General features: G+C 41.1%; 1 protein-coding gene across 1 annotated transcript in view; it reads right to left on the bottom strand.

The window, feature by feature from the left end:
* The window catches only part of kcnab1a (potassium voltage-gated channel subfamily A regulatory beta subunit 1a), a 54737-nt gene that overhangs the window by 21764 nt on the left and 18959 nt on the right, over positions 1–14014 (bottom strand). The window contains exon 2 of the mRNA XM_076145473.1: positions 5765–5808. Within this exon, the coding sequence (XP_076001588.1) occupies positions 5765–5808 (44 nt within the window). The remainder of the gene's footprint in view (positions 1–5764; positions 5809–14014) is intronic.

Genomic DNA, 14014 nt, shown 5'->3' with positions numbered 1-14014 from the left:
AATAATGGTAATCACAGGCGGAAAAGATGCCGTTGTACAAGTAACCATGGCAACCCTCACTTTAACAATTTCACTCTTAACACATGACTTCAATTTAAATTTGTGTTTGACTGAATGTGTGGCTATGATGAGGTTTTGTGTAAATGTGAACCGTATGAGTGTATATGTGTGTGCGTGTGTGCGTGTGTGTTTGCAGTGTGCATCTGTTTGTGTCCACTGAATGCCTGTGTGTGCATGAGCATGTGTGAGTAATCAGTCCTTTAAGCACTGTGCAGTGAGGTGGAACTGTAATCATAGATGCTGTTGTCCAGGCTTGTGTCTCACTGGAGGGGCCAGGCTGAGATGAAAGCCCTGCAGAGTTTCAGTGTCTGCCCAGCTTTCTGCCTGATGGAAATGAAGGCCTTGTGAGCAACAAGCACCTCTTTTTCACAGCAGCATCTTGTGGAAAGTGCATCGTGCCACTTGGTGTTGCTATGCAACATTAGTAAATATGTGAAGCTTGCACAGTTTGTTCTGTGTGTAACTTCTAGCATGCCTTATACAGTGATGCAAAGTAACAATGGTAAGTTAAAATACTTCTTACTGTAAAAATCACCAATAAGACCTGGTTCAGGAATGTCTGGAGAGCGGCCACTCTTTCATCCTCTCATCCTCACATTTTATTACACCATCTATGGTGATATTTCTTCACCACACCACAAATGCCAGGCCCATACAATGGCCAAAGAACAAACAGAAGGAATGAGGCAAAGCAAAACTAACATGAACACAACAGTACAACTAAAAACAAGTTGAGACCAGAGGCAGAAGGAAAGGGGATGAGAAGGATGAGGTTAAATTGTTGTTCAAGTTGATCAGGAAGTGGCATTGACGTTTTGTTAATGTTTTGTTTACCTACATCTCAGCAACTAAACCCTCAGTTTCACAGCAGGTGTTCGGCTGTGGATGCACACTAACACCCGCACATGATTTCAATTCCCGCCCCCCCCCCCCCCTCTCTCTCTCTCTCACACACACACACACAGCGCCTATTTCCAGGTTGTTTGGTATAGTCTCTAGCACTGCCTCTTCAATTTGTATTGATTTCTACATCAAATCCTTCCTGAACCTCCTTTATCCACAGGTGAAAGGTATCTGTATTTATATCCGCTTTGGTCTTGTTACTGCTTCGCCGCAGTCGATGGATGCACAACACACTGATCTACAATGGAACACAACACAATAAACTCAATATCATTCTTGCTCTGGTTTTTCTTTACACCCATATGCCTCAACACTACAGTTTAATCGCCATGTTTCTAACACGCTGACAGCAAAAAAAATTATATTATGAGCTTTATTTTCATGTAGTTGCATCATAACTTGCAATTATTGTTGTTTGGTTCTGCTCAATTTCCTCTAAAATCATCCACAGTAATCATCAAACAAATCCAATGAAGTAGAACTCATCCATCTGACGCAGCTTTGATGTTTGGAAATGTTTGGTGTATTGTACTGAGATAGAAGAGATGTGGTGAAGGCTCTCAAACGCCTCACTGCAGAGAGAACAGGCAATGTCCCAGGAAGACAGGAAGGAAGATGCAGATGCAGAAGACATTTTTTAAGATTGTGGCATCAGCAGCAGGTAGACACTCTCTGGTTAATTGGTGGCGTGTGTGTGAGGAGGGGGGATGCGCGATAAATGAAGCGCTGATGACTCAGATAAAGCTGCAGATGCTGATTGTGAATTTCTGCCTTCACAGTGTTTTTGTGTTGTCAGCTCACTTAAACAGGTTACATGTACAAACACATGCACACAAACACACTTCCCCAGTTTTTTTTCCAATTAGCATTGTTACACCCAGTGTGTGAGCTGACAGCATAGTGAATGCAGGGCAAAAATTCCCAGCATTCAGTCTGTTAGGCGCCGATAGTGAATGCAGTGCTGATAGTGAGTTATCTGCAGTACTGCAGATCATGTCGAGCTCACAAATTCATACACTCATCTATTAGTCCACTGTGGCTTCACGCTCCTCTGTAGGGATAATTAGACTTCTTGAATCAATTCCATTTCAATTAACTGCACAGAGGATTTTTACATTACCAACAGGCAAAGTTTTTACACATTAAGTGTGACAATTGCAAATAAACAACACTGATATCAAATAAAGTCCTGGTGTGAAGACGAGAAAGACTTGACGTGGCTCTCAGGCGTGACTTCAACACTCACAAACAATAGAGTCAATTTGGACACCTACGGATTCATTTATAGAAGGAATTAGATCAACAAATAAGAATCAGAGGTGGAAAAAAAACTGAGTGCATTTACGTTTATTATATACTTTATACCTCACATTTGTCTGATATTTGTAGCCACTTTGTACATTTAAAACCTGAATTCAATGCACGGAGCTCTTGTAAAATATTGCTGTGGTTAGACAAAACCTTTGCACCTTGATCAGTTCAAGCATCAAGAGGAATCTCAGCAAAATTAGAGATACAAAGTGTTTTCACAGTGAGTTTTGAAAATCCTGATAACTGTCATTATTGAAGTGTTAAAGTAAACCACATACAAAAAAAACACTGATCAATCTCTGCTTTTCTCACCATTGTGCACACTGTATGAAAACAGAATGTATTTGATATTGTGAGAGTATGTGCTTTTTTGTGTGGGACTGAAGAAGTGTTCAGGTCAAAGCTGCCATCATCACACTTCAAAGAGGGGTGTGCGTGACACTGTGTGTACGTGTGTGTGTGTGTGTGTGTGTGTGTGTGTGTGTGTGTGTGTGTGTGTGTGTGTGCGCGCGCTTTCAAACCGTCTCTATCTTGCCTCAGCACAGAGCCAACCTCCATCCAACCTCCTTTAACCCAATAACAAGCTGCTCCTACCAGCAGCTGGGCCCTGGGAGACAACAATTACACATACAGTAAAGACAGAGGGAGGACAGAGGAAAAAGGAGAGGATCATGGGAATGTGTTGTAGGAAATAACAGTGAGGGGGGTGGGGGGGAGTGGAAGGACAATAAAACAAAGAAATGGAATAGAATCGTTTCCCTTTGTTCCCTTGTTTCTGGTTTCCATCAGTCCATTCCTTCTCGCGACATGAAGTGAAAAAGGAGGTATGGTGGAGCTAAACACAAGCAACGGGACGAGAGAGAGAGAGAGAGAGTGTAGAGTGTAGAGAGGCCAACAACAGGGGTGTGTGCCGGAATGAGAATACAGCCGTCGTTTGTCAGCCTCTTCATTTTTCCAGCTCCCATCTCATCACCCTTCCCTCTGTCCCACACCCGGGGATAATGATGGGGTGTGTGAAGGCGTGAGTGTGTGTGTGTGGCATGATAATTCATTTGCCCGTGCAGCCTCTCTCCACCATCAGCACACCATGCATGGATAATGGCACAGAATTCTGCTTTAATACTGTGTGCATGTGTTTCTTTTCTTGCTTGTGAAAGAGTGAAGCATGAACGCAGACGCTGTGTCGCACATTAGAACAGGATGAAACCTAACTGATGATTTGTGCTCAAACTCAATTTTAAGTTTTAAATCATTGCTGGGAAGATTAGCGGAAATAATCGTGCAAATGTCTTGAAAATATTATCTCAACTCCATTTCACCTCTAATCAGTAAAATGAATTAAACAAATGTTTCAATCACACTCGTCAATCCCATCAAACAGCCGGTAATGAATAAATACGGGCTTGCTGTGAGAGACGTGCCTGATGTGATCTGCTTCCTTCCTTCACATGTTCCAGTTGACAATTTAACTTCGCAATAATGCCAATAAAGTAGGTTTGTTATGTTCGTAGTGTTCATTGTTACCTTAACAGGTGAGTGATTTTATAATCTTTAGCCAGTTAAATAGATCAAATAAACAGATCATGGATACAAACTAGCTCAAAAAACTATTTTACTCTACAAGCATTTTTACTATAACACAAGTTAACATTCTGATGGAAAATATGGCCAGAGAGTAAGATGAATATGATAAACATTACATTACAATCATTTGTTTTTTATCCAAAGGGACTTACATCACATTACATTACCACCCTTCGCAGAGGGGGGAGCACTTGAGGGTTCGGTGCCTTGCTCAGGGGCACCTCGACAGGGACTCGAACCGGCAACCCTCCGGTTCTTAAGCGGAAGCTCTACCCACTCGACTACTGCCTCCGATATAACCTGACACGACTTAATAACCTTTTTTGCTTACATCTCTACATATCCACAATGCTACAGATGGCCACTTCAAGGACAATCTGACATTCTGGTTACTTTACTCCTTGCGAGTACAGGAGTACAGGTGCCCTTGAGCAAGGCACGAACCCCAACCTGCTCCACGGGCGCTGGCTGCCGTCTGCCGGGTGCCGTCTGCCGGGTGCCCCCTCCGGTGCATGTGTGTGTAGGTGGGGGGGGCGCAATTTTTAGATGTGTGTGTGGACTGCGTTGTATGTTGTGCATGTGATGTAATAAATGCATGTGACTGAAAAAGGTAATTTCTCAATCCTGAGTTCAAGAAAGGTGTTCTTCTTCCTCTTCTTCTTCTATTTGTTTGATAAATACAGCTGCTTCCTAACCAGTTTGGCCTCACACCAAGTATGTTGAAAGATAAAATCACTGGGATTCAGAGTTTTAGAATTCTTCTTTTTCTTAATTACTCTAGTTTGTGCAATTTACAGATCAAACATCTGTTCTATATACAGTATGAGGAGTGATGACACCACCGAGCAAGGAGATGGGTTGCAGGAATTCTGAGCAGTGGGAAATGATGAATTTTGGTGAGAAATGGACTCATTAAGCCATTAGTTAAATGAAGGCAGTGCTGCGGAGGCGTGTTTCTCTGGGGGGCATCATCATGCAGCTGCAGATTGGCTCTTTAAAAAGTGTGACTTGTGTGACGGATACAAACAAATGGAACAAGCGAGTGAATCACATTTACACATGATTGAATATACAGAGTGAGATGGGTCTTGTTTTTTTTACGTTTTCCACATATTCTGCTCTCTGTCCTGGCACCCCTTGATTCCACAGTGAAATGTTGTGTAACGTCTTCCTCTTTGCCCTCACACTTCCTCCCTGCCTTCGCTCTTCCTCATCTCCCCCCGTCCGCCCTTCCTCCTCCCTGGGCACAGCCTGTGGCAGGCAGCTGGCATTAGACTGACCTTTCCTGCTCTGTGCAGCCCAACCAGTGAACCACGGGCGTCCCGGGGTACGAGAGCAGGCCTGGGTGGATGATTAACACTGTGCAGCACCAACACAGCTCTTTGGGTGTAATCACCTATTGTAATGATGTTGTTCATCTGCAGCACAACTGGTGGGTTTGCAGGTTTAAGATAAATGGTCTGAAGTCTTTATCACAGCAACATTTTAACTTTGTTGAAGTCCAACAGGTTCCAGATGAAATATTGCATCTAACAAAAGCATTTCATTTCTAAATTGGCCTCTCGAGGAAATGTAATGTTCTTGTTGCACATAAGAAATGATGAAATTAAAGGTGTAATTCATACATGTTATGTTACAGCTGAGCATTGCAATGACCAAATTGTTCAGCCTAGTCTGTACATCTTTTGTCATGTACATTTCCCCTCCTAACTTCTAAGTTTTGAGAAGATGATGCAAAAAAATAGGTCTAATATTTACCAGCATGCACACAGCTATGGAGACAAACACACACACACACACACACACACACACACACATGCACACACACACAGAGACTCAGTCTCTAGTTAAGACTAATGACGTAACGGAATACAATCTTCATACAGGTTGATGGATCGTGACTCACCTAGTCCTAAGCAAGATACTCTGAGTCCTGACTTCCCAAGGTTCCTGCAAAAACAGAAAACGGAATAAGATTAGATCAACACAACACACGCAATGACACACACTTTACTGCAATTAAAGTGAACACAGTGACTCTAGCATGGCAACGAGGACTCAAACAGTCAAGCAAGTAATGAGCAGATCTTTCATTTTCTCAAGGATCTGGATTTGCTTTGGATAATCGCATGACAGCTTGACGGCTGTTCTGTCTGCCTGATTTCTCCACAACAGGAAATTCAATTTCACTTTCCCAGAGCTCCAGGTAGGCGCCGCGACACTGTCAACCCCCCACCATGCTGAAGCAGGTGCGAGTGTGTGTGAATGAAGTAAATGTCCTGACTCAGTTAGTAGAAGACGGGTAAATAGTAGGTCAATAACAGAGAGAGACAAAGTATTAAAGTGTTATCAATAGTAAGAAATATCCGTACAAAAAGACAAAGATTGTTCAAAGTTTACCCCACACAATTCTGCTGAAGTGTGAAATTGGTGTGTGTGTGTGTGTGTGTGTGTGTGTGTGTGTGTGTGTGTGTGTGTGTGTGTGTGTGTGTTATAAATACAAAACTTTCAACACTTTTGTTGGCTTGCTAATGATCTCATTAGGCTGTATCATCACACATTCTCTGGTAAGAATGCAACTTTTGCCTGTTGGTGCAGACATTGATGTACAGTATGTCACACACACACACACACACACACACACACACACACACACACACACACACACACACACACACACACACACACACACACACACACACACACACACACACACACACACAGCACTGTGTTTAAGCTTATTTAAGAATTGCATGAACGCTTTGTGTATTGTTTTTACATTCTGTTACTCTCTAATGTAATGCTGTCTGTCATTGTGTCAGGATTCCTCTGCGAGCCTGTTGGCAACGTTGTCACTTGACAATGAACCTTCAAAGCTGCTGTGTTGCTCTCTTTTACTCCTTTCCATGGAAACAAAAATGCTTAAAATGTCCAAATGCAGCAACATTTGGGGCATCTGTTGTCTTCATCCTGCAGTACATTTTGTCCTCTGAACAAACAGGCTGAATAAGTGTCAAACAGCATAAACTCCTCGTTTTGCACCGCACAGGATGAGTGTATGCTATACAGGGGTGACATACACACCTACACGGCTGCTTTTTGCTGTTCTGCCTCATCTGCCTGGTCTTTGGAAGGCGGTGTGAGCTGATGGTTGCACTGATGTTTGCATTGCACCAAACCAGCAGAGTCAAGGTGTTGCTCATCACCTTAACAACCCAGGGAGGAGGGCTAATCAGGCTCAATAATTGGAATCACCTGTAGATGTATTGGCTCGTTTACTAAAACAGGTTTTTCTCAATCCAAACATTCATCAAAGAATAAATAAGAGTGAATGTGTGTTTCCTGCCTTTATTTCAGATTTATGGATCAAATTGGCATGAATGTTTGATTTAGGTCATTCATCATAATGATCATATTCACCTTTGTCACCTCTATATGTTGTATTTGCATCACTATGCAGTTCAAACATCAGATTCATCTGTGCTGTTTCACTGTGCAACTTGGAACTTGGACAAAAATGAATTGTTTGTTTCTGAAAATGATATTTGAAATTCCTTGAAACATCTTTCTGACAGTTTGTCACTGTACCTCAAAGGAAATGTGTTCTTTTTTTCTGTATGTGCATGTGTTTACATGTGTTCATGTGAGAGAGAGAGAGTGAAATGATATTGTCAAATAATAAAAATTATTACCCAATGTGTCCATGGCAAAGGCAGATTTTCACTGTCACATTACAGCAACACCACACACAGATTTGATCCTTCCTGTCTATTCCAGTACTGGACACACATGCACACACAAGCACACACGGACGTTCACATACTTAATATATAAGAGTTCAGAGTTCTGTGCAGGTGCAAACCCAAACCTGCTGCTCTACTTCATTAGCTGGTAGTAGAAGTGGCACAGTTTTCCTTTTGGAGAGTTTTGTTATATGTTAGGTCGGCACTTTCCTGCTCACACTGGGGCCTTATTTTCAGAGGTTGCTTCTAAATTGATCTTCTACATCGGTACAAATTCTTGTCATCATTTTTATTTTAAAACTTGCGATCCTGACCCAACTTTATCCATTTGAATTTGAGAGCAAAAGCAATTCTGTGGATCACTCAGTCCTTTTGTCACTGTGAATATATGAAGCAGGTGATGATGTACTTGTATCTCAATTTATAACTTGCAGACTCATAAAACTGCTAAAAGTGGAAGCGCAGGGTATGAACAATTTATCTTTTCCAGGACTTTTGAAATGCACATAACCACAAACTTGCAGCTTGTTGTTCTCTGCTTTGTTTAGCAAATCCATTATAAAGCAGTGGATATTAGCAAATCTAAAATAAAGACATATTGAATTATTCTATTTACTTTTTGCCCATTAAAATTGTGAAAGCAGAGATGACTTTGTATTGAAAGATATGGATAGATTTGTGTTATGAAAGTTCATCTAACCCTAACCCAAAATTAAATAGAAAATCATTTAAGCAAAACTTTTTTAGATTGAAAATGTTTTGATGTTCTTCTGCAGAAAGGCATCTTCAGTTTTGCAAATCATTACCAGCATTAGATTTACACCCCTTGGCCCTGTCCATTCATTCAACAGTGCATGATTGACAGCTGTCATCAGTCTTTCATTTTAGCTCACCTGTCAAAAACATTTACGTTACTCATTGCTGACATGTGACCTCTGTATCCTCTGACTATCAGAGTGACTAATGGCGTGTAATGACCACAGCGCCTTCAGCAATCAATCTTGGATGATTCATTAGATCCACCGTCACTTATCAAATACCTACAGAGGACATAGGACACCTTCGACAAGGTGCTCTTGATCAAGAAACAGTTTTTTTGAAAAGGGCGGCTGAGAGGATTATATTTGTAAGTTCATTTCAGTGCGGTTGAAAAATGGTTTGGAGTTTGAATTTAATTTCCCAGTTTCCATTGGGTGTTTCCATTTCCTCCAACAGTCAAAGTTCTATGAGAGTTTTGATTGTACAGAAGTAAACTAGAGACCGTAAGCTGCCCGTGTGAATTACTGTGAGTGTAACTGACAGCCTGAGCCGGGCTGGTGATGGACTGGCAGCCTGTCCCAGCTACCCAGTGACTGTGGAAAGCAATGAGGTGAACACCAAAAGCTGGAAATGAAAAGTAATGTACTCTCTTCTCCACCTAGACAAAGATGAATAGAGATCAGTCAGAGAGCCACGCCTTGTCTGCACTCAGGGCAATATTTAACAATTTGGAGCAGGAAGTTGCTGATTCAGCCACTGGCAATTAATGATGATGTCGCTGTTCCCCAAGTCACGACCGTAATGGATGGTGGTACAGGTGCACTCTATTTCCGGTCTGAAAAAAACAAGCCTGGCTGGGCCAGAGCCAATGGAGAGGCAGGTCATCTAGCAAAGCCAGAACACATACACAGTGTGTTGTGAGTCATCTGGCAAACATTCATCCATCCTGATTGATTGTGCTTATTGTAAATGGATGAGGTTGAAAATGTGATTTATGTGTCAAAACTGTCATCCTAACTGTATCACACACATCAGCTCCTATCAGCACGCCCTAGAAAACCACAATGCTTCTACTCTAATCTACTGAACCAGACATCATGTTTAAATCTCTCTCTAGTGAACTTTATGTAGCAGATTCAGTCGTCATCATTGCTTCAAGGACTCTTCACAGCTTTTTCATTAAAATGCACAGAATGAACAGCAACAATTTAGCTGCTACACTGAGTTCTTTGACTCAGCCATGGACTTGACAAATTAACAGAGTTAATTTTGGTAAAATACCCGGAGAACATACAGTATTGTAGTACAGAATGTGGTTGTGCCTTGAAAATGCTAATTCCTGTTTTAATGAGAAAAAAGGAACCCTTAGTGACTGTTTTAACAACCAAATCTACATTTTGAAATATTTCAATATTGTCATGAATCTTGTTACTAGAATTATTCATTCAACCTTAAACTGTTGTGACACCGTTTTCTGGCTTTGTCGACCCACAGCTACTCAACAACTTAACCCAGAATACTAGGAAATACACTTCTGGTCAAATTGGATTGGAGTGAGGTTATTATTGGATATATACATTTTACAATTTTCAGATGAGCTTGGTTGGCTGTGCCTATTTGGGCCATAAAGTCTTTAAGGAGAGACTGTGTGATGGATGGAAGGGTGGCAGTGAAAGTGACAAAAGAAGAGACAGAGAGAATGATGCAAATAAGAAGAAAATAAGATTTTCTATCCAGGGAGAGTGAACGAGTGAGGAAGTGATCTTCATTAAAACACCATTCAAAATGTTCCTTCCTCATAGTTATGCAGAATTCGTATAGATGCTGCATAAATAACCCCCACCACTTAATGTGAGCACACGCACACACCCCAGTGCTAATACAGCCGCCCGCTCCCATCTAATATTTATTGAAAGATGAACACCCCCAGAGCTGCTTTCCAAACAGATCTACCATAACAAGCCTTCACCATCAATGAGGCAGTTCATCTCCACTTAAACATGTCTTCATTTGCCTGATGATGGACAGTAACGACTTTCTCGAATACCTCTGGCACTATTGCATTATCCTCTCTTTTCATCTTCCAAAACACACTTTCTGTCCCACTCACTCACTCACTCACTCACTCACTCTCACTCTCTCTCTCTCTCTCTCTCTCTCTCTCTCTCTCTCTCTCTCTCTCTCTCTTTCTTCATGTCACCAGTCAGCACTGCAGATACAGTATATATCACTGATTCACCCATTTCCCTCTTCCGCTGAGTGAGTGCAGTGGTGGAGAGGGCTGTTCGGTATTCATGTAGCAAAAAAAAGGGGGTTGTTCTACATCTCTGCATTTTAAACAAGAACAAGAATTATTATGATGCAGTAGGCAGGAATTGAGCAAGAAGTTCTGAGTCAATGCTGGAAACGTGTTAATGGGCTCTAAGAGTGGAGGTGGCAGAATGCCCTGTGCCTGTAAACTGATCAAGTTTGTGCTAATATCATTGTGAAATGAATGACGAAAATGCTCATAGACAAGACTGTGAGCTATTGTGACATATAGCCTGAATTAGTTTAGGGTTCAGTTTTTCAGAGATGATGGTTTGTATGTGCAAATATGGTGAAACAGATGAGAGAAAAAGAGTCACACTTTGGCATCTAAGAATTCGTTAATAACAGCAATTATATAATAATGGTTGCATGTATTAGAAATAGGGTAGTTCTATTTGCCTTACTGCAGTGTTTGTCTGTATACACCATTGGCAGCACACTATTAGCGTGCCAATTGGTTTTGGACATTTCTGGAAAAAGAAATCTGTTACTGTCAAGTTACTGTGGCAAATTATTCATGAATAAAATAGTTTTTTTTTTTTTAGAATAAGAACAGAATTTGACTCTTTCCAATTCGGCTTGCATGTAAACTCATTAACTTTTCACACAAACAACTTGACAGACACCGAATAGGCCTGCTGCCAGATCTCTGACAGAACAGACGCACCTGTGGAGACTACAGAGGACTGCCAGCCCCTCTGCAGTTTCTGATCTGCAGAAACTGATACAGACACCATTGCTCGGTCTGTTAATGCTAAGTAAGTACACATACATAATGGATGTGTCCCTGTGGTAGAATTGGTGAGTTTTGGGAATTTTGGTTTGCTCTACGGTTACTTTAGCCTCACATTTAGCTACATTCAATGCATGCTTCCTAATATATTACACTCTAAAATAAATGAGTGAAAATTCAAAATGAGCTGAAGTTTTAATCATCAATTAATACACAGAGTAAATCAAGAAATTATGCACTTTTAAATGAGTTAAGATGAGTCTCCGGACGTACAGAGAGGCAGAGTAGGGAGAGAGAGAGAGAGAGGTAGCGCGGATGAAAGAGGAGGTGGGGTTGTATGCCCAAGGCCACCTGATAATGTTAATCAACCAATGTTAATCAACCAAAATTCAGTCACACACTTTGTTGATGGAAACATCATCATCATCATCATCATCATCATCATCATCATCATTATTATTATTCCATACACTGTTTCTTTCTGCCCGCCTCTCTCTCCATATATACTGTGTGTGTCTCTCTACCTCCTCCAATTCTTCTCTTCATTCTAAGCCGTCATTCACAAATGCAGTCTTTCCCTGAAATTTCCAGGGGTTCATGCAAGGGATCATGTGTAAATGGGAGCAGGGATCGACATTCCTGGGAATGGTACCTCCAATTTCCCATCTCAAGTCTATGTACTTTTTTCATACTTTCAGGTGGAGCGAGGGAACCAATCACGAAACTCTCGCTCTGTAACGGTTGCCTTGCTCGCAATATAGTTCTCGCAATACAGACCTCTATCTTGTCTTGCGTTGTCTTGTGTTGTCCCCCCCCCCCCCCAACACGTCCTTCTCCTCTCGTGCCTTCCTTTTTATCTTTCCTCCTCACTTCCACTTCCACTTTTCCCACTCACCATCCATCAGTTCACGTTGGAGGCTCCTAAACAAACACCGCAGAGCTCAAATCGCACTCTATCTATCACACCCGATACTGTCTCTGCACTCCATAACAAATCAACCTGGAGACATAGAAACCATCTCATGTTGTAAATTGATCTATTCTTCAATTTCTCTTCATATCAGTTTCTCCCTATGTCATTATGTTGCTGTCAATCTAATTATTTCTGACTGGCTGGCTGGTTCCCTCCATTCCCCACTCACCTCACTTCAATTCAATTTAATCATCCTACTTTCATTACTGTTTATTGGAAAGATAGATACGATAGATAGATAATTGTTTTTCTGTCAAAACCAACCATTTAAACAATCTATACTATGAAACTACTACAGAAATAACTGACTACTTTAAAATCCTTTACCACACATAAGTACATCATTACCAATAACAAAGTAATGTGTCACTGGAGGGAAAATGTGTAGTTTTTCCAAGTAATACTAAAGGAGTTTTACTGTAACAGTATACTAGGTTACCATCTTTCCAGAGCTGTACATTTGTAGCTTTGGGCATCCTTCCATTGATATTAACTGAGGAAATCTGAGGACACTGCATCACTGTGAGAATGGCGCATAATACAGGATGAAACACAAGTGGTCAGATAATCATAATCATGATAAATTTGCGTCTGTCTCCTCTAAATAATTGCACAACAAGGGGTTAATGGTTGGTCATATAACTAATCTCACATTCACTAATGCTGAAAGGTCTAACTGGCAGCACTACTCTACTCTGGTGCTCAAAGAATGTCCAGTCAGAATTGGCCCCAGTTACCTAGGGTGTCCCACAAGGGTCAGTGCTGGGTCCACTTTTTTTAATTATTGACCTCCTTTCCCTTGGCCATATTCTCCATCATCATGAAATACACTCAACTGTATAGCTGCACACACACACAGACACACACACACACACACGCGCACACACACACACACACACACACACACACACACACACACACACACACACACACACAACCCTTCCTGATCTCTGCCGATTGTATCGATCATTCCACAGGTTTATTCAATAATCTAAATGCAGGAAAAGGATCCCGCTAACACCACTAGTGCAAACACTACCACTACTGCTTTCCTGATGTTTTTAGTTCCTTTAACCAAAGAATCTACAGATCATTGAGCTGATCTTTCAGTCAGATGATTATATTCTATGCATAGAATTGGTGCAGACAGAAGCTGACACATTAACTTCATTATAAAAGGTGTAACGTTAGAGGGAAAGGGAGCCATCTGTTGGAAACTATGTTGTACAGACTGATTATCTCTCCATACTTGTTTGACAAGTAATTAAAAGAGAGATCCATTGCAGCGAGCAAGTTCAAGAAATAAAAGCAAAACTACATTTACTGCAATATCAACTGTGTGTAATGAGCATTTAAATGTGTAAAATCTTGTTGGTGAAATGAAGACTGTAATGTCAAATAAAAAAGAACACAGTGTTCCTCAAATGAATGAATATGTGCTTCATCTGCACATTGGGGAGATATTAAAGTTTAAAAAAACCAAGAAAGAATGGCAGGGGAACAAAACAGCAATAACCAAAAGAGCAGAAAAGTTGATAAGCTGAATCAGTGATGAAAAAAATCAAGAAGAACATTTGTGTCCAAGGCAAGTTTGTACAAAGTGATTAATGGTGGACCCACTAAATAGCACAAATAAGG

Source organism: Genypterus blacodes, unplaced genomic scaffold (genome assembly GCF_046128005.1).
Source record: "Genypterus blacodes isolate CSIRO-AG114 ecotype Tasmania unplaced genomic scaffold, CSIRO-AGI_Gbla_v1 ptg000003l_1, whole genome shotgun sequence".
Lineage (NCBI taxonomy): Eukaryota > Metazoa > Chordata > Actinopteri > Ophidiiformes > Ophidiidae > Genypterus > Genypterus blacodes.
The sequence above is the reverse complement of the archived record's forward strand: the minus strand, read 5'-3'. Positions and strand labels throughout refer to the sequence as shown.